This window comes from Camellia sinensis, chromosome 5 (genome assembly GCF_055761805.1).
Source record: "Camellia sinensis isolate YWXY chromosome 5, ASM5576180v1, whole genome shotgun sequence".
Classification (NCBI taxonomy): Eukaryota; Viridiplantae; Streptophyta; class Magnoliopsida; order Ericales; family Theaceae; genus Camellia; species Camellia sinensis.
In genome coordinates, this window is record NC_138965.1 from 213320209 (window position 1) to 213346683 (window position 26475).

The window sequence follows — 26475 nt, forward strand, 5'->3', positions numbered from 1 at the left end:
GAAGTAAAATAATATATATATATATATATATATTAAAACTAAAAAATTAATATTTAAGCCACAACCACAAATGAAGCCTTAGCTGGCCTGTCCTAATATGACTGCTGCTTATCACATATCTTGACTTGACTACTGACTAGTCCCTAGAATCTTTCACATTTTGTTCAATTTCACACCAAAGAACATGACCATTTCCGCCGGATTGTATGTCTGTATTTATATGCATAGTCAATCTTTATGTATATCTAGAATGATGAGAGCAACTTGAGTCGAAAGTTAAACTAGTTTGAGTGTAAGTCTCTGATTTTTTTTTTTTTTTTACCAAATGCTGGTGCTTTCAATACATATTTCCTTTTTAACATGACTTCAAATCTAAAATCATATTTCCAACAACATACTGACTTCATTAAAGTCATGTTTTTAATACACAATTTCATTTAATTTATTATAAAACTTATCAAAGTTGTGCTTACTAAACATGACTTTAAACCTGAAGTCGTGCGACTTCAAGAAACAATTTGAGTTTGAGAAATAAGTTTAAAAGGACCTGCATTTTGATAAATAAATCTTCAAAAACTTGGGTTTGGTAAATAATACGATGCGTGTATATATACATAGTCGTTCTTCATGTATCTAGAATGAAAGCAAGAGGTATTTAATAATCACTTGAGTTGAAAGTTATAAATGTTTAAGTGTAAATCCATTGTACAAGTAATATCAGCAAGAAACAAAAACAATTTTTACAAAAAAACATAAACTGTATATGCAAGTATAGTTTTACAGAGTATTGAAGGGGGTTGGGTAGATGTTTATCTTGCAGATGGGTGTAGGCACCCATTGGATAAATCAGGGCTCTCGATGTCTAGAAAGCTTGTTAGCAGTGTTTTGCGTGCGGATGGTGCTCTTGAACTCCCGGAAGATAACTTTTCATTTCCTTTCTGAATCTTGATTGCATCTTGTGTAGCCAATATTACTTCCTGCATTCTTGGGCGGGAATATCCATGTTGCTCAACACATTGGATTGCAGCTTCTGCGATCCTCCATACAGACTCAATTTTCACACTTTCTGCAAGGGAAGGATCAATGATGCTAATTACATCCCCTTTACGAATCAATGACCTTGCCTGCACGACAACAATAATTTCTAGTGATTTATACTTAAGTGACCCTAAATTGGAAAAGAAAATTGTAATCTTATAGAGAAGTTATACAAAAAATCCGAACATAATGATGTGTCAATGTCATTTTGCAATTAAGAGCCATCTTGATGGATGCTTTATTTAAAAATGAATTGCTTCAAGTAGAAAAGCACTAAAAGCTTGATGTTTTCAATAAATGCTAGTACAAAGAAGGAAAGGAAAAAATTTAGTTTTGTTGTGATTTAGGGATTAAGGTTTATGCTAGTATTGAAAATACAATAATCATGTCAATAATACAATCTAACTGCAGGTGCTGTTATGTAATTGCATATCCTTATTGCATTGTAGGAATTGAATCTTTAATAGTTCTTCTTCTTAAGCTTGAACATTGATTTAGTCCATGCTTTGATGTCATATTTTTATCTTAAATGCAGGATGGCTGTAAAACATGCTGCATTTTGCTTATGTCAAGGGAAGGCATTGCTTTTTATCTTTAAATTGGCTGGGATTTCTATCTAAGATAGATAGAGCAACTAATAGATGACTTACTTATTTTGTATGTTTTTTGGCTTGCTGCCCTTGCAAGAAGTGACTGAAAAGGAAACTATATGTTCATCTAAATTAAGTCTTATTTACAGGTATCTAGCTTTACTTGCTACCTCAACCTTGTATTGATGAAGTGTAGATCATATCAAAGTACATACAAGTCATTAGTGCCTAAACAAATTCCAACCAGATTTTGATAGTTTTTGGATTACGCTGTATGTTTTCATGTCACTTTATTTAGGCTTCATAACTCTTAGAAACCATATCTTGTTCCAGATGTTCTATTCCTTTTTGAAACACACATAGAGACAGTGGTATTCGAGTTAGTTGGATAGACTTTTTGATACATTGCGTTTGAAAATCTTTAGATGGATAGAAGCAATTATATGCACTCACTCACTCACACTCACACACACACAATTTTTATGTAGCTAGCTAATATGGAAAGATTCTCAAATTAGAATATTCTGTCTCATGTTGCCATTTTAGGTTTTAGGATTTTCTTCTCCAAGACACTAAGAATTCAACTAGTAATCACAAGTATATCAACATAAATACTTCTCTTATGAATTTTATATCTTTAGCGAAATCCGGCCCATCCTTTTTTCTTGTCCTGTATCCCTATTGAATTTGTTTGAGTAGGTTTATTTATTTTACCAAGATCTAAATTAGCAGCAGATGCCTAAAATTAGCAACAGGAAATTACAAATGCACATACCCAGTGAACAATGTTCCATTCAGCACCATAATCTTCTGTCGAGACGGGCTTTCTTCCAGAGATCAGTTCCAACAGGACAACTCCGAAACTGTAAACATCACTCTTTTCAGTCAATTGCTGATTTGCATAGTACCTGTTGGCCAAACTATATTAGTAAACCTTTATGCAGAACAAAAACATGATCTGTAGAACACAACTAGTATGGCTTACTCAGGATCTAGGTATCCTACTGTTCCCCGTGCCACACTTGATATATGGGTTAGATCTTCTTCAGCTTGCCTCGAAAGTCCAAAATCGGACACTTTTGCCCTCATATGAATGTCCAGAAGGATATTGCTTGTTTTCACATCTCGGTGAATGATGCTAGGGTTGCATCCAGTGTGCAAGTACTCAAGGCCTACAAAAAACCCAATTCGCTGAAAAGCCTATTTTGTTTTTTTGTGACTATTTTAGCCCCAATCCATCCCAACCCATCATGCCAAACCCACATCCCAAACGAAGCCACGACTAGAAAATTCATTTATAGGTGAACAACAGAGAAGTTCCTCAATCAACCTTTAGCTGCATCTTCTGCAATATAAAGACGAGCCAGCCAGTCCAAGTGCTTGTGGTTGGCCGAATCTGTTAGCAGATTATATGATAGATTTATCTTTAGCTGTTTCTATGGCATCTGACTAGACAAAAGGATAGAAAATTGACCAATTAATGTACGAAAATAGTGGCAGACCATGTATGTGATCCCGCAAGGTTCCATTGTGCATGTATTCATAAACGAGCATGCGCTGATTTGCTTCTTCACAGTATCCAATTAAAGGAACCAAGTTCCTATGATGAATTCTTGACAAGAGAGCAACCTGGGAGCATGCTTCTGTAGTTAATGATTTGTAGTTCATGATAATGTTCATAAGCTACGGACATGTAGTTACTTGTTAAAATGATTTGGTTTATTTATTTTTTTATTTTGTTGTAAATAATTTTTGTATGTTTTCAATGAGTTGTATTTTTGTGTGTTTTCAATGAGTTGCTTTACTGATAAGTTCTTAATAAATTCTTTCTAAAATAGTAATCTTGCTTATACTTTTCAATTTTCATTCATCATCTTTTTTCTTTACTTTTTATTTGATTGGATCAAAAAGAAACTTTGGGATTGCTGAATCACAGACAAATAAACACAATATATAGACAAAGCAACAGAACCGTCATAGCAATTTTTAACTCCTTTGTATTTGTTGTCCGGAAAGAGGAGCTATTTATTTATTGTGTTACTCTTTTGAAATTCCAACCATTTTGTCCTGTGTGTGTGCCTGTGACTTATAGTGATTGTTCATGAAAGATTTAGCAAGGAAGTTTATGCAAGAAATGATGAGGAGACTACCTCGGTCACAAATTGCTTTGTCCCATGGCTAGTCGAATCAGCCATGATCTTAACTGCAACCTCTTTCCCGTCTTTTATTTTTCCATAATAAACAGGTCCAAAACTTCCTTTTCCAATTCTTTTTGAAAAATTGTTAGTAGCTTCTTCAATCTCGGGGAGTGGAATGTAGATTGCAACTCCTTCATCCATTAAATGTCCACCTCGGGCAATTGAATAGGGACTCAAAGGCTTGGTGGTCATACGTAAAGAATCACCTGATGGGAAAAAGGACAATACTAGATATGCAAACAGAAATACACTATCTCCAAAACTAACAGACAAAAATTGGCAGAGTTCATACCTTTGTCATCGCTTCTCTGATAAGAAGTCTTTGTTCGAAGGTTGCGTAGTAGTAGCAAGCTTCCTACGAGTAGGAAGAAAAGAATTGCAAGTACTCCAATTGAAACTCCAAGTATCAACTTATAATGGATCTTATGCTTTGCCTTTCGACTTAAATCCGGATTGCCTTTATAGCTGCAGTAGAAAATATAGTGCTTATCTATTACTTTCATAGCTCACTCAAGCACATATGCACGTGCTAATTTCAATACTTTGTGTGGTTGTGATTATTATGCCAGAGTGCCTAGTTTACACATTTATTTTAATCACACTCACTGTTTCAGCACAACACAGAAACATACTCACTTGAAAGTTATATTTCCCGCTAACAATGCTGAAGGGATTTCCCCGCTCAAACAGTTGTTCTCTACATACCTGTCACATATTGATTGATTTACAGTTATTGCACATTTTATATGTACATCAGGAAAAAAAAGAATGCTTATGTTGAAATAGAGAGAATATATATTAAAACAGTCAACTCATTTCCTCAAAATTTATGCCACAAAAGTAGCTAATCCAATTAAATCTAGCTGGAGTTATAAGATATCGATATAATCACATACAATTCTTGTAAGCTTGGCAAGCTACCCAGGTAAGAAGGCAGTGGACCACTCAATTTGTTGTTCTCTATATGCCTGCATGTTCACCAAACGCAAGTAGTCACTGGAAAACCATAATTTTCTCAGCATAAGTTATTGGGACTTGAACAATTTAGGTGAAGAGCTTACACAATTTTTAAATTGATCAGATTGCTCATGTCTGGCATTGGTCCAGTGAGAGAGTTGCCATCTAACCACCTAAGAGAATAGAAACTTGTAAAACCAAATTGTGACAGGAATAATAAAAAATATGTTTTTTCATAGAATAAAACACTTACAACTCTGTCAATGCGTCCATGTTCTTAAGCCCTGATGGGATTTCACCATGCACATTCTTGCCTGACAGCATACTGTCCAAACAGGTGAGTAGAATTCATATGGTAGCTCAAACAACACAAAACAACTCTTTTAATTGAATAAATTATATAACTACTATACACCTTAATTTCTCCTAGGAGACATATTAGAAGTTTTGTCCATTCATTATACAAGCCTATCGCTAAGTAGAATTTTTTGAATGTTCATTAGCTAGAAATGACTTCCCTGGTCCATCTGAGAGTGATGGTTATCTACAGATTATTAGATGATATTGGTCACTGGGCATGGTGCTCTCTATAAACAAGCTGAATAGTAGGTTGTTTAAGTTTGGCTTGAAAACTTAATTGGTTTCAAAATATTTTCAAACTTAGCTTGTTTTTGAGCTTATCTCAAACGAGCTGTAATCAATTCAATCATGAGCCAAGCTCAAGTAGTTTGGTTTTTTTCTGGTGCATATAACCTAATCAAGCCAAGTACTAAGTTGTTCAAGATTGGCTTGAAAACTTAACGAGCTTTACATTGTTTTTAAGCTTGGCTTGTTTACATAACGAGCTGAATACAAGTTGAGCTCAAGTAGTTTGGTTCGTTTTACAAATTACAGCCTCAGGTGTACATGCCAAATTGGAGTTTACCAATACAATGATCTAGCATTGATTTTTTGGCTGAACTTCCAATTTCCACATTTTCTTATGAAAGTTATTTTCTTGTATGGCTACACGGGTTTTTTGTTGTTGGACTATGCCATTGTGTTGAAAATTTGACAAATCAAGTCTGCAGTTAGGAAATCCATCAAATAAGTCAATGAATAGAATAAAATACTGTTAACCCCAGGGGGTTGGCCTAGTTCAATTTGGGGCCTAGGGGTCTGCTCCCTCTAGGTCTTAGGTTCAACTCCCATTAAGAGCAATCCTCTCCTTGGGGCCACGCCTGTAGACTTAGCCTGAGATTTGTCTGATCCACGTGGAGAGGGTGCTTTGTGTGAGTCTCGGGATTAGTTGAAGTGCGCATAAACTGGCCCGGACACTCAGTCATAAAAAAAATAAAAAAATAAAAATACTGTTCTTATGGTTTATCATGGGATGCTTGGATTCCAGACCCCAACATATTTAGAATTGCACTAAATTCTGAAAGAAACCATAATTGTAATTGATTAGAATTGCTCTAAATTCTGAAAGAAACCATGATTGTCATTGATACAGTGTAAAGGACTTACATTTTTGTAATTCTTGGCGGTATGATAGAGCTACAATTTACCCATTCCCAACTCACTGGAACACAAGGATCACCTTCATTTGTTCCAGCACTTTCAGCAGACACCGAGCGAAGGGCATTGACAACTTCCACTTCCAAGTGGAAATAATAATACTAATTAGCTCATTCTAGTAAATCATATTCGTCATAGCAGTCATTTTCAGTGATATTATATAACATAGGCAGTCTTACCATCTTGCTCATCTGTCTTTGGTGCTCTCTGCACATATTTGCTAATTTCAATTGCATTTAGGAGTGGTCCTCGACTAGAATCCCTGGTCTTCACGAAGGAGAATGACAGAACGAAATCCAGTGTGACATTCATGTAGCTTGGTTCATATAGAGTGTAGCTTCCGTTTGCATTCTCAGCAATATTCACCACAGCATTGCTATAATCAGGCATATAAGGCTGCTGCATTTTAAATTTCCGTGTTTCATTCGCCCCCAATTCTTCAATTTCAGCAAAGTATGCATAAGCTCGAGCATTGGCGGGGAAATCTTCTAGATTTAACCTGTAGGTAAGAGACCCTTTTGTACCAACAACTGCACTTTGCATTACTTTAACAGGTGGATATTCTCGTGTATTCACATTTATGTTCTTTGTTGTATTGATTCTCTCTGTGCCAGGAGCTATGCCTACAAGAAAATTTTGTCTTTTATCAAGATCTGATTCCCATATTCTGTCATATGGATCATCCGGGTACCTGGAAAAGACGGTCAACATTTATTTGCAGTAACAGACATAGCTGGAAATATTTTTCCCTTGCAAAATGGGTAACTATCAATTTCAAAAAATTGTTCATATTATGATCATAGTATGATGGCAGTCGGGCAAGTATGCCCCTATTGTCTAGTGGTTTAGGGCATCTCTCTTTCAAGGGGATTCGACTTCCCCTATGGGTAGTGTTGATCATGGATTACCAACAAGACTTTGGTCAATGCCCTAGCAGTTAATGGGGACGAACTATAAATTGGTTCAAATCCATCTTTAGCCCAATAATTAGTCAATCTACAATGAGATGGTATAACCCCTTGTCCTTCAGAAAAACCCAATACAGAGGAATAATTAAGAATCCAATTTTTTGCTACATCCCTTATTTCCCGGGGATTGTAGTTCAATTGGTCAGAGCACCCCCCCTATCTAGGCAGAAGCTACGGGTTCCCCTTTAGTCCCAACAGATCCAATATATACATCAATTCAACTCACTCTCTCTCTTTTTCACATTGATTTTCTGTTTAGTATGTATTATTCATTATGGTGCCCCTTCTGCTAAATTTACTGTCAGGTATGAACACTGGAGAGAGCTTACCTTACAGCTTCCTTGGTTGGAGCCCCAAAATTGACTCTTGCTGCTACTTTCATGTAGAAATCATCCTCGAAATCCGTAGCATACATTGATAGATTCAAAGGCCTCAGCTCGAGTGTGGATATGAACGGAGAACCTGTCGTTGCACAGCACAAGCACACATCAATCGAATTCGAGGGTGCTCTGATGATCATTTCCTTCACATATAAACTTGAAGCATCCAACACCGTTACAGTTGACCACTTAGTTGCATCCAAGTAGAGCTGGAATTTTGGGAATGTGTCTTCATTAACAGAGCTTCCGTATAAAAAAGTTGCTCGGACAATATACCGCCTCCTCTCTTCCGTGCTCAGAGTGTAGCAGTACTTCTTGATGTCTATTGGAAAGTCCCGACGCCTTTGGTACTGCGGTAAGTCTACGTTTGGATTCTCGACTTGTGCTGATATTCCATGGCTCATGATTCCAATGTCTGAAATCCATTCCAACCTCGTACTTGGGTCAGTGTAATTACTTCTTGTGCTTCCACAGTCTATACTTATGAACTCTGCATGTTGTTTTGGTTGTTTGTCATTGCATAAATATATATTCTTTTCATGATCTGTATCACTACAATAAGAGATTAAAACTATTTTCTAGTTCTAGAAAACATATATTTGTTAAATTGTTTGTGTTTGTGTGTGATCTAGTGGGCACTGAATGAAGAAAATTTTACTCGTTTTGTCGTGTCTTTTTTACCAGCATGCTTACACATACTATTGGCAATCAAATTTTGAAGGTTTTTGGTATGATAGATGTGAGGAGAACGTACCTTTCACTTGGCACACACAAAATGGAACAAAGCATAGAATTAACAGAAGGAAATGGAAAATTAAACCCATTGAAGATTGATGAAGTAGAAGAAGAGAAAACAATCCTCTGGGACTTGATTGCGATTTCAACAGATTACTAGTTGATGATAGAATGATGAGAGACTGTCAAGTCCAAGTCTTACCTATCTTTACTATCTTTCACTTTATTTGTGATTGATGAGTTTTGGCAATGTTCATTCACGTTTTGGATCTTTAGTTGATTTTGAAATCTGCTTTTTCCTGGAAAAAGTATTTTGAGTTCACCTTTTATTGCTTTGGAAAAGAAAATGGAGTATATGACAGCAGTAAGCCAGAAAGCAAAAAAAGATTTATTTTATTCTGTTTTCCGAAGTTAAATGTTTGATATTTATTTTTTAATTATACTATTTTTCCCAAAATAAAACACAAAATTTCTCATCAAATAGAGACGAGAGGTAGGACCTACATGTGGAGGCCATCCCCTTATTTGTCATATGTGACGCTCATTTGTGTACATAGAATTTTTTTTGTTCGTTTTAGGGAAAGTGTATGGAAGATATTGCCAGTGTAGCTATGTAAGATTTTTGTTTTGTTTTGTTTTGTTTTTGTTTTTGACGTAGTGGAATACATACGGAAACTAAATATTGTTCTAATAAACGAAAAGGGTCTCGAATTCATGAGAAAGATAAAATCTTAAATTCACGAAGAAGATAAAACTTTGAATATTATTGGTAAAAGTTGTTTCTTTATCCTGAGACTTAGATAGGTTATAAGTAGAGTCAATTTCAATAGCCAGTAAGGTCAGTTTTAGTGATAAGTAGATGGATACATTGTGTGTGAGCAGGGTTAGATTCAGTGGTAAGTATAGTCATATTGTGTAGTCAGTAAGGTCAATTTTAATAGTAAGACATATCAAGAAAATCACTTTGTTGTTTCACAAAAATCATCTTATTTTTTGTATATGATTTTATTTGGGGGTAAATTATATTTACCTTTCCTGAGATTTCTGATAAATATAGGGATCTCCCCTGTAGTTTCAATAATTACACTGACTTCCCTTGCTTTACTTGACATTGTACACATTCCCCCAATTCGTCAATTATACATAAACGACGTTACTTTTATATACAAAATGACCATATTACCCTTTTATTTAAGCATGAAAAGTCGAAAATACCCTTTGATTATAGTATTCAACTTTGTTTTTAATTTTAATTTTAATTTTTTGTTCTCTTTCATCTCATCTCATCCCCCAATCCCAACTTCACTCTGGTTTCGAATTGCAACAGCAGAGTAATTTGAACTCTCTAAATCACTCCCCAAATGTCTCTCATCTTCCTCCTCTTTCTCTCTCTACAACTCCACCTCTCTCCTCTCTCATCCTCCTCCTCCACCACCGCCTCCGCCGCCCGCCACCTCCACGCCACGACCTCATCATGTCCTCTTGATTTCAACGTCCTTCGCCGACTCATTCAATCCTCAAATCGTCCAAAACTCGACTCCGATTCCGTCTCTTGTCACTACATCAAGATCGATCTCCGACTCGTTCAGTCCGATTATCTCCGAACCACCAACAATTTTCTTCCTCCAATTGACTTCGCCGAGTCTTGTTGGGTTTCGTACCAAACCCTAATCAACGATTTCTTCCCCAATTTCAATGATATTCGCAAAATCTACGGTTTCCAGACCTCCTGGATCGCCGAGGGTTGTATGAACATCACTACTCGTGATGAATTCGAAGGCAATGTCTTGAAATCGGCGTTAGACGATGTCGTGAAGGCGTGTAATCAATCTCTTGGTAACGGTTCACCGTGCGCTTCTTGCACCACCAGTCTCTCGAGCCTCCAGCCTTCGAATTTGAACGGCCGATCAATTGGAAACCTCTCGATTGCAAGGCATACCCTTCGATTTACGCCGCGACGTTTATCAATCGTTTCGGCCCAACCGATGAAGGTACTGCTAACTGTCTATTTGGTTTTGATTTTTCTGATTTGAGCAATTCAAATGGTAGAGTTAGAACAATTGTGATTTGTGTAGTTGTGATAGGTTGTGGGTTTGTTTTGTTTCTGGGTTCTGGTGGGTTTTGGATTTTACGGCGAAAACGCGAGAAAATTAGGGAGAGAAGTAAGGTTGATCACGAGAGAGAAACTAATTTAGCTTTTGGAATGAATTCAATCAATGAAAGTACTACTTTAGTTGGGTACACATATGATGAAATTAGGGAAGCAACAAAGAATTTCTCTAGGTTAAACATAATTGGGAGATGTGGGTATGGGAATGTATACAAAGGGGTATTGCCGGATGGCTCTGAAGTTGCGTTAAAACGGTTCAAGAATTGCTCGGTGGAAGGCGATGCAGTTTTCGTCCACGAGGTTGAGGTCATTGCGAGCGTTCGACACGTGAATCTCGTGGCTTTGAGAGGGTATTGTACTGCTACTACTCCTTTAGAAGGCCACTAGAGGATAATTGTGTGTGATTTGATGAGGAATGGTAGTCTTCATGACCGCCTATTCAGATTTGAGGAGACATTTTTGAAGATTTATGAGAGAGAGAGAGAGAGAGAGAGAGATGGTAAATAGTTAGTAGTCACAAAATGAAGGCAAAGGAAATTACCCACCATTTTCTCAGAAAATACACTGTTCCGGATATAGATGAGTTGAGGACACTTGAGGGCATTATGGATATTTTAATGTTTGGCTTTGATGACATCAGCTTTTTCTGTGAAATAAATAAACGGAAGTCAACAGAAGGAGAATCTTGACATTGTCAGGTAAAGCAGGGGAGGTTATTATAATTATTCAAACTACAAGAGAGGTCCCTGTATTTATCAGAAATCTTAGGGGAGGCAAATGCAATTTACCCTTTTATTTGTTATGAATCAATAGCTTTATCATCCAAAGATCATAATTTTGTACCATAAGTAAAATTAAAAGAAATTCATTGTTCACATGGTGTGCCCTACCCAACCTGGACTATGTCTTTTTTGTTTTTTTGTTTTTTTGGCGTTAGGACTAGGTCTTTTTTCAATCTTCAATAATATCGCGTACTTCAAAATCTGACACATAGCGGATAGCCTATGGATGAATGAAAAATCCTATTACATATATATTATTCATTATTGTTATTTTTCAAAGTACTATTCAGTCACAGACGGAACTATAGGGAGAGAATGTGGTCATGCAAGCATGCAAAAGCATCTATATAAGAGGAAAAGATAAAGATGGAATACAATTATTTTGTTGGCTTTAATTCACTTTTGCTTTTGAGTTTTGGTAACTACAAAATATTTTTTTTGCCTTTGTCCCTTTAGACCAACTCGTCTTTAACTTTTTTTAAAGTCTGAAAAAGTAGGTAGTTTGATGCTCCTTTGTATGTGAACATGGATTTAATATGGTCCCCATCTCCTTTGTCTTTCTTTGGTACCCTTCTTCAACTAAATCATAGCTCTCTTAAAGACATAAGAGAAATTCGTTGATATTTCCTTTTCAGGCGTACTGTTTGAATTCGAGCATCTACTGATTATTAAAAAAAATTACTAACAAAATGAAATAAGTCAAATTTATTTTTTTATGTATTTTCTTTTAAAGTTGTATTTGGATCTTGTGAATGAACTCTTTTTATTTTTCTTTAGATCAAGATATTGGCTTAGTAGACGAGGAACTTCTTTATGTTGGATTCGAGTTTTACCTTTGTGATATGCAACTTCCCCTTATATATTCTCTTTCAATTGATGGTAAAATTAATAATAATAGCAAAGTGAAATAAATTTATTTATTTATTTTTATTTCGTTTTTAATTTTTTTTTTTAATTTAGATGACACTTCTAAGTTGGGTTTGAATCTTAAATTTGTAATGATTTTTCTTCTTCCTTCACTAATTCTTCAACAAATAGTCATAATTTTCTTTTCCATCTATTAAAATCCAAACATAAAATTAGTTTTAAATTATTGTGGTGGCAAAAGTTGTTGATGATTCCTGAATCTATACAATAAAAGCTACTCTTTTCATTAATTTGATTGGCCATAGGGTCTGAATCTTGGTGTGTAATTGTTTTTAATTGCAATTATATATGTATATATAATATTATTTTTACAACTTGATTGGATCTGTATATTGGGCAGGGTGGATTGGTTTTGAACTAGGATTCACATCATCAAATTGGTGCCAATTGAATTGATGCCTTGCTGTTGCTGCATTGTTGCATGACTGCTGTAATTTTCACACATGATTTGGACTGGATTCTAAGTCCCAAGCAAAGGCCTGGCCCAACAGTTACAAAACGTGGCCTAATAATTTTGTATCAGTCTATTCTTAGGGGCCTTACAAATTTCAGAGATCTTTTATGGGCATGCATTGCTCAAATAACTCTTTGAATATATTTGGGTTCGTGCACATGGGACTTGGGCTTTCTATCTGACCCTTCAATAGGGCCTAGTGTGTCCAAGAAATATTCAAGTGTGTAATCCATTCAATCCTCTTCTCCACAAGACCCAAGTCCAATTTTTTTGGCCTTTTATTTGTTTTTTGGCATTTTTGCCCCTACACGTTCGCATGTGATCCTCTGTCCTAAATTTATTTCCTATCTCCAAACATTCATAGTCGTTGGATCATGTCTTGAAATTCTAGTACCTTGACATTCTTGCATGATTCAACAATTGTGAGTGTATTGAGACAGAAAAACAAAAAAGATTTAAAAACATATCATGTTTGATTTTAAAAGTTATCAATATCGTGGCATGTACATCATCTATTAAATGAAAAGCTCCCATTATTTATCAGCATCTTCATGATAGTTGGGAGAATGAGTTTATGAAATAAACAACACAATAGGAGAGAACAAATAGGGTAGAGAACAATAAATGAGGCATCAAAGGAGAGAGCATAAGGGAAGAGGTAAACAAAATAAAAATAAATTCTCTAACCTTTAAATTAAATTAAAAAAAGGCAATACTCCACTTAAAAGAGAAGTTGCATGGTGTTCATTCTTCTAATTTTATTAATCACTAATCATGCTTCCTATCTCATTTAAAGTAACAATTCCCTTTAACATAAAGGTCTTGTTAGTGGGCATTTCCTTTTAGAGCCATTTGAGTTCCTTTTTGAAAAGGGCCATGCCCCAATCCCCACTCTCACAAAAGGTGTACCTTTAAACCTCTCCTATTGTTTCAAAGTTGAAACCTCAATAGCCATTATTGAATTTAAAATTAATAAAATATGTGGATAGGGGAACAAAAATATCACCATTAGTCTAATGGATAATTGAATTTGATCCACTAATGAAGCTCTCAAGTTTTTTCTTTTTGGGTGTGAGGTGGGTTTGAGCCTTGTTAAACTTCTATTGAATATTTGTCATTATGTGAATATGAGTACTCTTTTAATTTTATTTTAGAAGAAAAAAAAATGTGTATGTGTTGGTAAAGGCTAAAGATCTTCTGTCTCATTCTCTTATTATTTTGTCTTAAACTCCCTCTCTATTTTAAAACTTATTTCTTTAACTTTGATATTGTGGTAGAGAATATTTTGTTTTAAATTCCCTCTTTATTTTAAAATTTATTTCTCTGACTTTGATATTGTAGTAGAGAAGGTTGAGGATCTTCTATCTCACTCTCTTCTGTCATCATGTCCTAAACACTATATCAATTACATGATCAATTTCTTTGACTTTAAATCCTGTGGTAAAGGAAGAATTTAGGACAAAGAAATATAGAAAAATATAATAGAGAATCTTATTCTAAATATAAGCCCCTCAAATGAAGACTAGATAATTAATAAGGTGGTCTTCTTTCTTAAAGATTGACCTGTTTTCTTGGTATATTCAATGAGTTTGACCTGGTGAAATCTCTATATCTAATTGCATTAATATTGTGAATACTCATTTTCTAGTTGAATATATGTATATATATACAAAAAAATATTTGGGAACACTAAAATATGAGCTCTAAAGGAGCTTTAGGGAGGGAGACCCACTCATTGATGTGATATTTTGATTTTTTTTTCTTTTTTTCTTTCTTGTCACGTTATTAGAAATCAATTAGAGCTCCAAAATTAAAATTATGTATCATTGCTCGTGTATATACATATATGTTAAAATTGAGAACAGAGAAATTTGTAAATTCATTTAGAAGCACCCAGTAAAACAAAGAGTTGACAATATAACATCTATGCCCCTCATAGCCGATGTGAGCTCTTTAGGTGACCACTAAATTAGTGCATTGCTTGTTGCAACCTATTAAGGATATTTATAATTTATTTTATTTTATTCTATTTTAAAAATCCGCATCAGTGTTTGATTTAGCTTTTGTTTTTCATTTATGAGACAAAAAATAACTTCAATAAGTTATCTTTTTTTGCTCTATGAAATATGAATACTCGTTCTTTTCTGATATTTTAAATATCAAATTTTAACAAAAACTAAGCTATATTAACTAAAAAATAAAACAAATCACATAATTAATGAAATATAAAGTTAAAAAGAATGCTAACATGTCATTATCGAATTTTTTCATGGACCATTGAAATCATTAGTACATTAAAACATTCTTTCACCTCATTAAGGTTCTAAAGTCAATCATCTTAATTTGGATTTCATCTTATATTCTTGTAATTATCCACCAATTTATCTCTCACTTTATTATTAGATTTTATTTATCATGTCACTTATCACCATTATATTAATAAGTAAAATGTTATATAAATAAAATTTATATATAAAAAAATTATATAAAATTATGTGCTTCATTTATATCTGTTTATTAAAAGTCAAATCACTTTGTAATTATAAAATAAGGTTTTGCTAACTACACATTTTTTAAAGAGTTAAATAATGTCAAATTTTTATTTTATATATTTTTAATTTACATTTCATCTCATATAATTTTATATAAATAACATTATTGGCGGATGGTGATTAATATTTCTTTTACAAATATATTACAGTAATATAAATTTTTTATGAATTTTTAAATAAAAAATTTGTGTATTTAATATTTTGGACGAATTACACTAACAGTTCCTATATTTTGGAACTCGTGTCACTTTGGTCTCTGACTTTTCAATTATGACACATATGATCTTGAATTTTGAATTTTATTCCAAATAAGGATAATTGAAGATACCTTTACTTAATTTCAAGGACAAAATTGCCAATTTGATAAAATATAAACTAATTTGACAAAAATAAATGTCAAAAAACTATTTTTAAATTTTTTTAAAATTATTTCTATTCATCAAAGATAAAATTATATAAAATTGATAAATCTTTTAGACATTTATTTATTTATATATTTTATCAAATTAATTTTTATTATATATTTAAATGATGATCATGTAATGGGTATTTGTTAAATTTTTAATATGTAATTGATATATTTAATATATGAAATGTTTTTAATTTTAGATTTTTTTGATTTAATGGATTGGTTTAATAATGATATCAAAGTTGTCGCCATATTTGAATTTTGGAAAAATAGAAACTAATTTAATGAAAACAAAAACAATCACCCATTATATGATTATCATTCAAATACATAACAAAAATTAATTTAGAAAATAAATAAATAAATGTCTAAAGGATTTATTAATTTTATATAATTTTATCTTTAGTGGGTAAAAATATTTTTTTGACATTTATTTTTGTCAAATTAGTTTATATTTTTTCAAATTGACGATTTTGTCCTTAAAAAATTCAATGGTATCTTTAATTGTCCTTATTTGGAACAAAATTTAAAATTTAAGGTTAAATATATCACAATTGAAAAGTTAATAATCAAAATAACACAAGTCCTAAATTATAAGAACCGTTTGTATAATTTACCATAATATTTTTTATTAGTGATAAATCTGGGTGATAGAATTTGTAAAATACTTCTCTAGTTTGGATAAACTCATTGTGGGTCCAATTTGAACTTGTTTCAATAATCTAAATCTTCCATTTTATAGGGTTATTTGAAAAAATCATGTATACAAAAAATCAGGTCTACTAGATATCAGGAACCATTTGATTGGATTACATTGTCTATTCATTAATCAATTTTCAAACAACAATGTTCCGATCAAATGATTTTCGATATCTGATCGACATGATTTGGAGTAATCATAATCTTTGTAAAGGGTCTTAGAAAATTAACGATTTAGATTATCAAGATGGTTTACGAATGAGCCTACAACTGGCCAGATTAGATTATGTAGCTAAATATCTCAACTGGAGACAATTTTAATTCTTAAATGGATTATGATAACATAAATTTTAAGAGTTAAGCTTCTCTCAGTTAAAACATGAGAGAAGCTTGAGGGGCTCGTAGAATCGATCACATATTTTGTTTCGATAATTTAAATTATTTATATTTTAAGATTTATTGGGTATAATATATATGTAAAAAATTAAGATGATTGGATATTGATAACCATGGGTATGTTTGGTTTGGCTTTGTAGAGTGATTTTGAAAAATTGTTTCCAAATAACTTGTTTGGTTTGTAATTTTTCCAAAATTACTTTCTCTCTCTTACATATCATTCAATTACTGTTTGGTTTAGATTTCAAAACATAGTTCCACCATTGATTTGAGTGTGGTATTTGGTTGCAGCTTTCAAATCATAATTCTGCACCCATTTCTCAAAACTCATTTCAAACTATAATTATTACTTTTCAAAACTCATAATCAAACACACATCTCAAAACTCATTTCAAAACTCAGAAACAACTTAATTTTTATTTTAAATATTTTTTATTTTTTATTTTAAATATTTTATTTTATTTTATAGGAATATTTTTAATATTTTAATTTTCATAAAAATATTTTAATATTTTGATATTTTAATTGTAAATATTTTGATTTTCGGAATATTTTTAATATTTTAATTTTTTAAATAATTTTAAAATATTTTTAATGTTTATACAAGCCTAAAAAATGAATTGATAGAAAAATTAATTGACATAAAATAATTGACATAGAAGTTATTTGAAAAAAAAAATTATTTAAAAAATTACTTAAAAACAATTAATTGAAAAAAAATCATTTTTTTTATTTGAGTATTTTAAAAATAGTTTGGTTATAACTGTTGATAAAAAATACAGATATTGAGTTATGAGTTGTGTGTTTGATTATCAATTATAGGTTGAATTAAGTTTTGAAAACTCATCACCAAACAAATTTTTTTATTTCACATAACATATCAAACTTTCAAAACTCAATTCCACATACTATTTAAAACTCAATTCAACACTCTATTCAAAAACATAACTAAACAAATTTTCAACACACAAATTATAATTCCACAACTCACAAACTCAAAATATAGCTCATACTCTTAAATTATATTTACAAAACTCTACCAAACGCAACATTTTTCTCTCTCCTCTCTCATTCTCAATAACTTTTTCTCTCACACACATCTACTCAATTATAACAAAATATCAAACAATAGTGATTGGTACCACTAATTTGGTACCACTAAACCACCACTAATGAGGTGGAAAATAAAAAAAAATAAAAAAAAAAGGCACAACAACACTATGGCCCCGTTTGTTTGGGGTTATGGGGAGGGGATTGGGTTTGATAGTGAGGAAGGGATTGAGAATGGAGTGTTTGTTTTGAGAGATAAGGAGGGGATTAGTAATCCCTTGGTATTAGTAAGGAGGAGGAAGGGAGATTGGTAATGTGGAGGTAGAGATGGTATTAGAAAAATAGTGAGAGGATTAGAAATTTTTTTATTTTTTATATATTGGGAAATTTTTTTTAAATATATTTTTTATTTTTTTTTATTTATTTTATATAATAATAATTTAACAATTCCTCACTATCAATCCCCTCCATTCTATCTCCCAAAACAAACGGGGCCTATAACCCACTGCCACATCATTAGTGCCACTATTAATTAGTGGTCTGAAGCATTTTTTAATATCAAATCATTCCAAACTTACAAACTCCATAATTATTTTCAAAATATACAACCAAACAAATCAAAAAAATTTCTAAACTTTCTTTTCAAAATAATTTTTAAAAACTACTCTCTAAAAACCAAACCAAACATACTCTATATGTTTGAATCAAATTTGTATCACAAAAAATAAATAGTTATTTTTGAAATTATATTTATCGTCCATTTTGTTAAAACAAATATAATTTAAATATATAGCTACCGATATTCAACCATCTTGATTTTTTAAATATTTTACTCAACAAATCTAAAAAAGTAAACTGTTTGGATTACTGGAATCAGTTTTAAAATAAGCTTATTAAGAATTTGTTTGGCAAAAAAAAGTTGGGACTGAAAAAGCACAAAAGACAAAATAGACTATATAAACCAATTAAACAAAATATTACATTTAAATCATAATTATTTTACTTTTTTTTTTTCTTACAAGAGTAAAAAAATCAACCCAAGCAAACTTTTTAACTCAGGAATTTTTTGACTTTTTATTAAATATGAGTTGGGTTTGAAATGATGTGGTAGAGAGATACGTGACTTAAACAAAATGACGTGACTTAAATAAAATAGTGACTTTTTGATTTTTTTTTTTAAAAATACCAAACTTAGCCTAAGTTAAAAAATTATCAACTCAAAAAAAATCCAACCAAACGACAACTTCAAACGGTTCTTTCAAGTTATCAAACCCAAATTGTAATTGTTATAACAATATTATTAAAATTAAAAAAAAAATAAAAAACATGAGAGAGACAATCCGTAACCTTCCGTTGAAACCAGAACAGAACACAACTCCCGTATTTTTAAGCTAACAACACTGACTCATGACAGAAAAATCTCTCTCTCTCTCTCCAAACATATATATATATATATATAGATTTATTCTATATATGCCCTAGTTGAAGTAGTAGTGTTAGTTATATCTTTGCCTGAATCTGAAGCTTCTGGTCCATGGAGAGTGGTTTTTGTTCAGCTCGAACCGACGCCTTCCCGGCCGGTCTCCGTGTTCTCGTGGTGGACGATGATTTAGTCTGGCTTCGAATCCTCGAGAAGATGCTCAAGAAGTGTTCTTATGAAGGTTAATTAATAATTACCTCTCCATGCAATTCAATTTTCTTTGCTTATGCTTCAATTGATCGTAATACACTAAGTGAAAATATTGAATTTTGATGTCTTTGCCTCTATTTCTCTGTGTTTTATGATATATATGTTTTAGTTATATGAATTGTATCCTAAATAGGCTTCAATTTATCGGCATAATAAGGCTATTTCTAGTGAATTTGAAGATATTGAGATTGTAATCGAAAAGCCTTGTTTATCTGGATATTGTTGTTTGTATTCTTACAATTGTATTGTTTATTTGTGATTATGTTTTGCTGCAAATCTAATTTGAAGAAGAAAGAAATCAAAAAAAAAAAAAAACTTGGAATATAGTCAGATGATGATTTTTCCTCCCCTAGAATTTACATACAAAATCTAAGTGAGATTAATGTTTAATTCATCACAACCATGGCATACTGATTGTCTTATAAGTGTAGGAGTTGCTGATGATGAATTCGTTTGTTGAACACCGGCTCCTCTGCAGGGCCTTTTGCTTTTACCTGGTCTAAGTTTGTCAATTTCCAAGAAAATAATTTAGGCCTCGTTTGGGAACAGGCTAATTTAGTAACTTTTTGGCTATTTGGCTAAAAAGGTAGGTAAAAAAAACTTGTATGTTTGGGATGACTTTTTGGCTAATTACGAAAATATGTGCAAAAAGTAGAGAGAAAAGAGAATCTTTGACTTTTTGGAATGGGTTGTTGGCTTTTTGACTAATTTAGTGACTTTTTGGCTAATTGGCTAAAATAGCCTCTTGCCATATACTGGTTTGAACAACAAAGGCTATTAGTTATGAGGGGTTCGGGGGTTAAAATACTATGGTCCCTCTTCTCACTGAATTCCTTAAAAATTGGCAGACAACTTGCAGACAGGGTAATAGAGTCAAAAAGACATACGATGGTCTTTAATTCATCCAGCATGGGGTTTGTAGGATGGGCATGGAGGGGGTGTAGGATTAGATTGGAAGAATGGTCTTTATTCATGTGATGGCATGTGTTCTCTTGAAAGAAGAAATATACCTAGTAGAACATGTGCCTTTTGTTTTGTGGATCACAATTATTTAAAAACAAAAAAAAATCTATATGGAATTTAAAAATAAGAAATGCAGTTACGAATGACAGAATTTAGAACCTATGTTATATCACTAATTTGCATGGGTGAAGGTAGGATTTTTGGGGTCTGACACAGAAATGAATGTATATAACAGCTCATGAAAACAATATCAGTTGGACTCATAAACAGACTTCAGCCAAACCTTTGTAAACTAAACTCAAACACAGTTAATTCATACCCGGTGAAACCCAAGCCTTTCCTAAGCAACATTGAAATTCCATCCCCTCTCCCCTACCAACTAAAAGGACATAAGTATGCCTTATGTTGGTGAATCATTACTTTCTACACAATCTTCATAGGCATGCGGTCCTTTACAATATGGGAGTCAAGCTTATCATTCTGCTTCTTTATAGATGATCAATTCAGGATATCACAATCTGTTCTTTGGTATGGAAATGCTTGATCTTGGATATCAGACAGCATCCTTGATCTCAAAGGGTGTGGTGGATTTTATTTCCTTGTCCTCATATTGTTTGCTGTTTGTTCTGCAAATGATCTTCGTTGACAGGATAGCTTTCTTTCCTTTTTTTTTTTTTTTGAATGCTGACAACACCAAATGTCTTCACTTACCGACATTTTTTCAATAATTTTTTTCGTGTGTTTTTTTGAGTGTTTCAGTTACTACATGTTGTCTGGCAAGAGAGGCTTTGGACTTACTTCGTGAAAGAAAAGATGGATTTGACATTGTAATCAGTGATGTCAACATGCCCGACATGGATGGTTTTAAGCTTCTCGAGCATGTTGGACTCGAGATGGATCTTCCTGTCATTAGTCAGTACGCTGTGATTAACATTCGAACCTTTGTCCTGATTGCTAAATTTACTTGTCCACTAAATTTTTTTTATCTTTGCAGTGATGTCTGTTGATGGAGAAACGAGCAGGGTAATGCGAGGTGTCCAACATGGTGCATGTGATTATCTTCTTAAGCCCATAAGAATGAAAGAACTTCGTAATATATGGCAGCATGTCTTTAGAAAGAGAATACATGAAGTGAGAGATATTGAAAATCTAGACTGCTTTGAAGAAATTCAGATGATGAGATATGGAACAGACCAATCTGATGATGGACACTTGTTCAGTGGAGGCGATCTGACTTCAGGGAAGAAAAGAAAAGATGTTGAAAACAAGGGCGATGACAAAGACTTCAGTGATGCTTCTTCTGCGAAGAAGGCTAGAGTAGTTTGGACTGTAGATCTGCATCAGAAGTTTGTAAAATCTGTAAATCAGATTGGATTCGATAGTGAGTTTATTATGACCCTTCCTTTAAAGTGGCTTAGTCTTTATATGATTATTGTGAATCAGAAATTTTACGGTTTTTATTTTGTACTTATAACAGTTGTTTGTCATCTAAGTGGTTTTAAGTGGTTTTCAGTTAGAAGGTGACGAGTTTCATCTCTGTTTGGCAGAAGTTGGACCTAAGAAAATTCTTGACTTGATGAACGTACCATGGTTGACAAGAGAGAATGTTGCTAGCCACTTGCAGGTATCATGTTCTACATATATTAGCTGGAAATAGTTATTGATTTAAGGACGTGTTTTTTGATAAAAATACATCTTGAGGCAGGAATAAGGCCATTAGCCAAAGCAAGGTCCCTTGCATATGAATAATTATAAATTATAAATATATAACAGATATGTTTTGACATTCCCATTTGATCTATTTCATATATTTAGATCCCGGTTAGTGGTGGCAGGGGCTTTCAGTGTTGGGGGTTTAAGAATCTGTTCTACATTTGAGAGTCAACTTTCAGTAGTTGTGTCTTGTGATAATAGTTTTTGTGTTTCCTCTTAATTACTTGATATTATCAATTCTCATATTTTATATGAATCCTAGGTCCACTTATGTCATTTTTAAGTAGCTTCTACTACTAATCACACAAACTATGATAATTCCACACTAATTCTGTAAACGACCTCTTTTTCCCTATTCCAACAAGCTCATTTGAATTTTACAAGAAGCACATATCTGATTATCAGATGTCTTTGATGAAATATAATTGAAAGTCATATGTTCAATAATCACTGTAAACTTCACAAAGGATTCTTTTCATTTTGCAGAAATACCGCCTCTACTTGGGTAGGTTACAGAAAGAAAATGAGCTAAAAGCTTTTATGGGCAGGATAAAGCAATCGGATCTATCTTCAAAAGACCCTGTCGGAAGTCTTGGCCTTCAAAATTCAATTGATATGCAACAAAACGATGTTGCTAGCGGCATCTATGGAGTACCAGGCAGTAAGATTCATGTTCAGAATGTTGATCAAAAAATCCACGAGGGTGATCTGAAAGGTATCGTTTCATTGCCACTTACTGAACCCAAGAAAGCTCCAATTCGTGATATTCCTGATCCTCCAAAGACCAGCAGTTCAAGGGTGGAACTCAATCATTCTTTTCGACCGCTGGAGCCAGATATAAAGTATATACCATTTGATTCTACCATCCCAACACAGTATTCTTGGAGTGAAGTTCCCAAAATTCAGTTCAAACAAGAGCACAAGGCACACCTTCAGTCCGAGCAAGGCTTCAACCATCTCCCACTGCCTCCATCTATTAGTCCCAGACCTTTTAACAAAGAGAGAGAAAAATCAGCATGCGTCGAAGTTAAGCCTACCTATGCCAATTGCAAAAGTCAACAAATAAGACAAGCAGGTCCAACAAGAAGCGCAGCTGACTTGTTTCCTGTTCAATCTGAGAGCCATACGACAAGTTTTCATACTGAGCCAATTGCCACTACTACATTGAGCTTGAAGAATCAAGGGTTAAATCAAATTTTCATAAATGACCTCGAATCTGCCCAAAAAAACCTAATTTTGGGAAGTTGTTCATGTTTTGGATCTTTGGATGAGGACGGACTTGCTTGTTTGCTTCAAGGTGACTGTTATACAACGATGAATGTTGGAATCGAGAGCAGGGAATCTGTGCCCTTTGCTGAAACTCCAGCATACTTGTTCGATGCACACAGATTTGACCATGAGTATCCGTGGGAACCGATGGAATATCCTGTGATAGATCAAGGTCTATTTATCGTCTGATCAATCCATATCTTCTACGAAGATAGGTAACTTGCTATTTTCTTCCATTGAACTGGTATGTTAGTGAAGTATTTCACATGATGGATTGAGATATGATCTTCCCAAACAATTTGGGTATGGAATGTGAAATACCATAGAATAGGAGTGGTGAAAAAACCATGCACAATAAGCAAGCTTCTTGGAGCACTTAGAATAGGTGAGACACACCTATGTATCGTATGTTACATATCTGTGTGTCTGTTTTGTATATTTGTTTGCACATATTAATCCTTGCAAATTTTGTAAAAAAGAGTTGCATTGTGCACAGGGTGTGCCTTGAGACAGCTGATTTTTAACTTGAATCGCATCACTTTTTTGTCCCTGCTAAATGCTAATTCCCACTTGAGAAACCTTGGCCAGCATAGCAAGTAAAGAAACAAATGGTTTCAAACTCACTTGATGGTGGCCTTGAATACATGCGTGTGTTTGTGTGTGTTATTATCTGTCATTTTTAGAAGTTTTTGGTACCTATTCTTAGACTCGGATCAACATTGAATGAACAATCGGATCCTGATGTCTTCAAGTTAAAATGGTTTGAGAATTTAGGATCAAGATTGCTTATGATTTTATTTTATTTTTCGAGATTTTGTCAGATACAGCTTATGATTACACTTTATGATAAAAAAATAAAATTAAAAAAAAAACTTTAAATAAGTTAGAAAAACTTAAACAATAGATTTCAAAAAAAAAAAAAAAGTTGCTCTCTCTCTCTCTGTGAGTGGTCGACTCTCTGTCTTCCCCCATCCATGGCTTTGACACTGTTGTTGAGACCTCCACTGATAGTACTAGGTCTGCTAATTGGGCTCAACAAGGGCTTGGAATTGGTACTAGTCTTTTGGGATGATGATATGGGCAGAGAGATTGTGAGTTTTGGAAGACAGTGAGACAGTTTTTGCATCTGTTTTCTTTGGTAATGGAAGCAAAAGGTAAGTTTGGTTCTGTCTGGGCGGCTTCCCCAGAAATTCATGGGATAAAAGTTTGGCTGCTTCGAGACTAGATGGTAAACGACGGTTTTGGGTAACAAAGAATCACCATCTTGTTTGGTTTTCAAAACTCAAAAAATTATTTTTGATTATTCTTTTCTTGGAACTTTTTTGATATTTTACTGAATTTTTATTAATTTTTAAATATACTTTAAAAAAATTATTCATAATCTTTTTTTAAAATACAAAGAACATAAGGGTAAAATGGGAATTAAAATAAAATAAACTGATTATTTCAACAAAATATGTTGGTTTTGCTAACAGTGAAATTTAAAACAAAATTTGAAGAGATGCTAATTTTAAATTTTACAACACTGTTGCGTAGTTCGAATTTGAACTTGGTCCGAATAGTTTCAAATTCATCTTGTCAGTCGTCCGACTGGTCGTCCGGAGAGAAAGCTGACAATCGCGGCCGATAAGGTGACAGTTCGAATTTGAACTTGGTCCGAATAGTTTGAAATTCATTTTGTCAGTCGTCTGACTGTCGTCCAGAGAGAAGGTTGACAGTCGCGGCTGATAAAGTGACAGTCGCGGTAAACAAGTATTTTACCTGACCGTCTGGATAGTTGTCCCGTAAATACCAATTAGGATTATATGAATCCTTCGCTTTTCAAGCTACGAGACATTTTTTTTTTTTTAAATTCTATTTGAAATTAAAGAAAGTGTACACAATTATTACCAATGACGCAAGACACCAAGTTGGGAGTTGGGAAGAGATAGTTGTGAATTGTTGAACTTGGAACTTGAAAACAAAGGTGGGTAGTCTTAGGGCTGTGCAAAATATCGCTTAATTTGTTAAAATCGCATTGATTCGTATTTATTCGTATCGCTTTAATCGCTAACCGCGGTTTAAACTTTAAAATTTATAATCCGTCAACCGAACCACTCCGTTCCGCTCCATTATAGTTAATACATATATATTTTTTAACCTCTAATGAAATATCAATATAAAAATGAGTGTGAGAGAGATTTAAGATATGAAATTTATTATAAATTAGTGGCTATATATATGAAACATATTATGTAAAATTACTTTGTGGTATATATCTAAAAAATATTACTCCCTCCGTCCCAAAATATTAGTCCCTTATTCCATTTTTCATTGTCCCAAAATATTAGTCCCTCTTCAAAAATCAAGTACAAAAATAATATAAATTTCCTATTTTGCCATTCTTTTAAATTAATAAACAACATAAAAAGTACAATTATGCATTGATATTCCCAAAAAAAGTACTATCAAAAGGATAATTTGGGAAAATTAACTTTTTTCAAATGCAATAATTATACTACCAAAAAAAGTTAGATTTCTCAAAAGGGACCATTATTTTGGGACGGAGGGAGTATACAAATTAGTGTTATATATTATACAAATGTATGACAATTAGTTAGAATATTTTTCAATCCGCCAATCCGTCAAAAATCGACCAAATCACAATTTATCAATCCATTAATCCGCCAATCCACTATTTAATTTGTAAATTTACTCTCAAACCGCCCGAATCATACTCCCCACACCCTAGGTAGTTTCATGACACAGTCCCTTCTTCAACTTATTAGGTCCCAACTTAGACATTGCCCAAAAAGTATCTTCCTTCATTAAATATAAAGGGACAGTTAGGAACCGCTCATGTGGATCGTATTTATTTTATTTATATATTAAAAAGTCTTGTTCAAATTTTTAGTAATAAATTTATTATTATAAAAATATTTTTTAAAAATATAATTTCACTATTTACACATCTCATATTATATTTTAATACAAATTAATATAATCAAATCAATATTCACTAAGGAAAGTTAAAATATTTCAATTATTTATTATTTTGA

General features: G+C 33.0%; 2 protein-coding genes, 1 long non-coding RNA gene and 1 pseudogene across 5 annotated transcripts; 3 read left to right on the forward strand and 1 right to left on the reverse strand.

Annotated features, from left to right (window-relative positions):
• Positions 1–652: 652 nt before the first annotated feature.
• Positions 653–8831, reverse strand: LOC114304284 (Leucine-rich repeat protein kinase family protein). 2 transcript variants are annotated; one of them, XM_082871439.1, is made up of 15 exons: positions 8626–8831; positions 7638–8178; positions 6520–7031; positions 6290–6419; positions 5037–5108; positions 4888–4956; positions 4723–4794; positions 4463–4531; positions 4119–4291; positions 3779–4032; positions 3131–3257; positions 2959–3024; positions 2614–2800; positions 2404–2536; positions 653–1124 (listed from the first exon to the last, which is right to left on the reverse strand). In XM_082871439.1, exons 2-15 carry the CDS (start codon positions 8090–8092, stop codon positions 810–812), a joined length of 2634 nt encoding a protein of 877 aa, XP_082727565.1. In that variant the 5' UTR covers positions 8093–8178; positions 8626–8831; the 3' UTR covers positions 653–809. The 2 variants fall into 2 exon arrangements, with proteins under 2 accessions (XP_082727565.1, XP_082727564.1); XM_082871438.1 differs by having other exon boundaries at positions 8443–8701.
• LOC145791183 (uncharacterized) lies at positions 6863–8295 on the forward strand. The gene is made up of 2 exons (XR_014331033.1): positions 6863–7101; positions 7614–8295. It is a non-coding gene; the product is annotated as an uncharacterized LOC145791183 (long non-coding RNA).
• An 824-nt stretch (positions 8832–9655) lies between the features above and the next one.
• Positions 9656–11040, forward strand: LOC145792078 (putative LRR receptor-like serine/threonine-protein kinase RKF3 pseudogene; annotated as a pseudogene).
• A 7996-nt stretch (positions 11041–19036) lies between these two features.
• LOC145791184 (two-component response regulator ARR11-like) lies at positions 19037–23994 on the forward strand. Of its 2 annotated transcripts, none has more exons than XM_082871440.1 (5): positions 19037–19463; positions 21215–21367; positions 21450–21836; positions 22003–22079; positions 22655–23994. In XM_082871440.1, the coding sequence occupies exons 1-5, from the start codon at positions 19337–19339 to the stop codon at positions 23624–23626; spliced, it is 1716 nt and encodes a 571-aa protein (XP_082727566.1). In that variant the 5' UTR covers positions 19037–19336; the 3' UTR covers positions 23627–23994. The 2 variants fall into 2 exon arrangements, with proteins under 2 accessions (XP_082727566.1, XP_082727567.1); XM_082871441.1 differs by having other exon boundaries at positions 19151–19463; positions 21215–21371.
• The last annotated feature ends 2481 nt before the right edge of the window (positions 23995–26475 follow it).

Excerpts from the sequence above, each read along its gene's own strand:
- LOC114304284 (XM_082871438.1), bottom strand. The coding sequence starts at position 8,512 with ATGGGTTTAATTTTCCATTTCCTTCTGTTAATTCTATGCTTTGTTCCA. Across the intron at positions 4,532-4,722 it reads TTGCCAAGCTTACAAGAATT|GTATGTAGAGAACAACTGTT; the intron begins GTATGTGATTAT and ends AATATGTGACAG. Across the intron at positions 4,033-4,118 it reads TCAGAGAAGCGATGACAAAG|GTGATTCTTTACGTATGACC; the intron begins GTATGAACTCTG and ends TTTTCCCATCAG.
- LOC145791184 (XM_082871440.1), top strand. The coding sequence starts at position 19,337 with ATGGAGAGTGGTTTTTGTTCAGCTCGAACCGACGCCTTCCCGGCCGGT. Across the intron at positions 21,837-22,002 it reads AAATCAGATTGGATTCGATA|AAGTTGGACCTAAGAAAATT; the intron begins GTGAGTTTATTA and ends TCTGTTTGGCAG. Across the intron at positions 22,080-22,654 it reads ATGTTGCTAGCCACTTGCAG|AAATACCGCCTCTACTTGGG; the intron begins GTATCATGTTCT and ends TTCATTTTGCAG.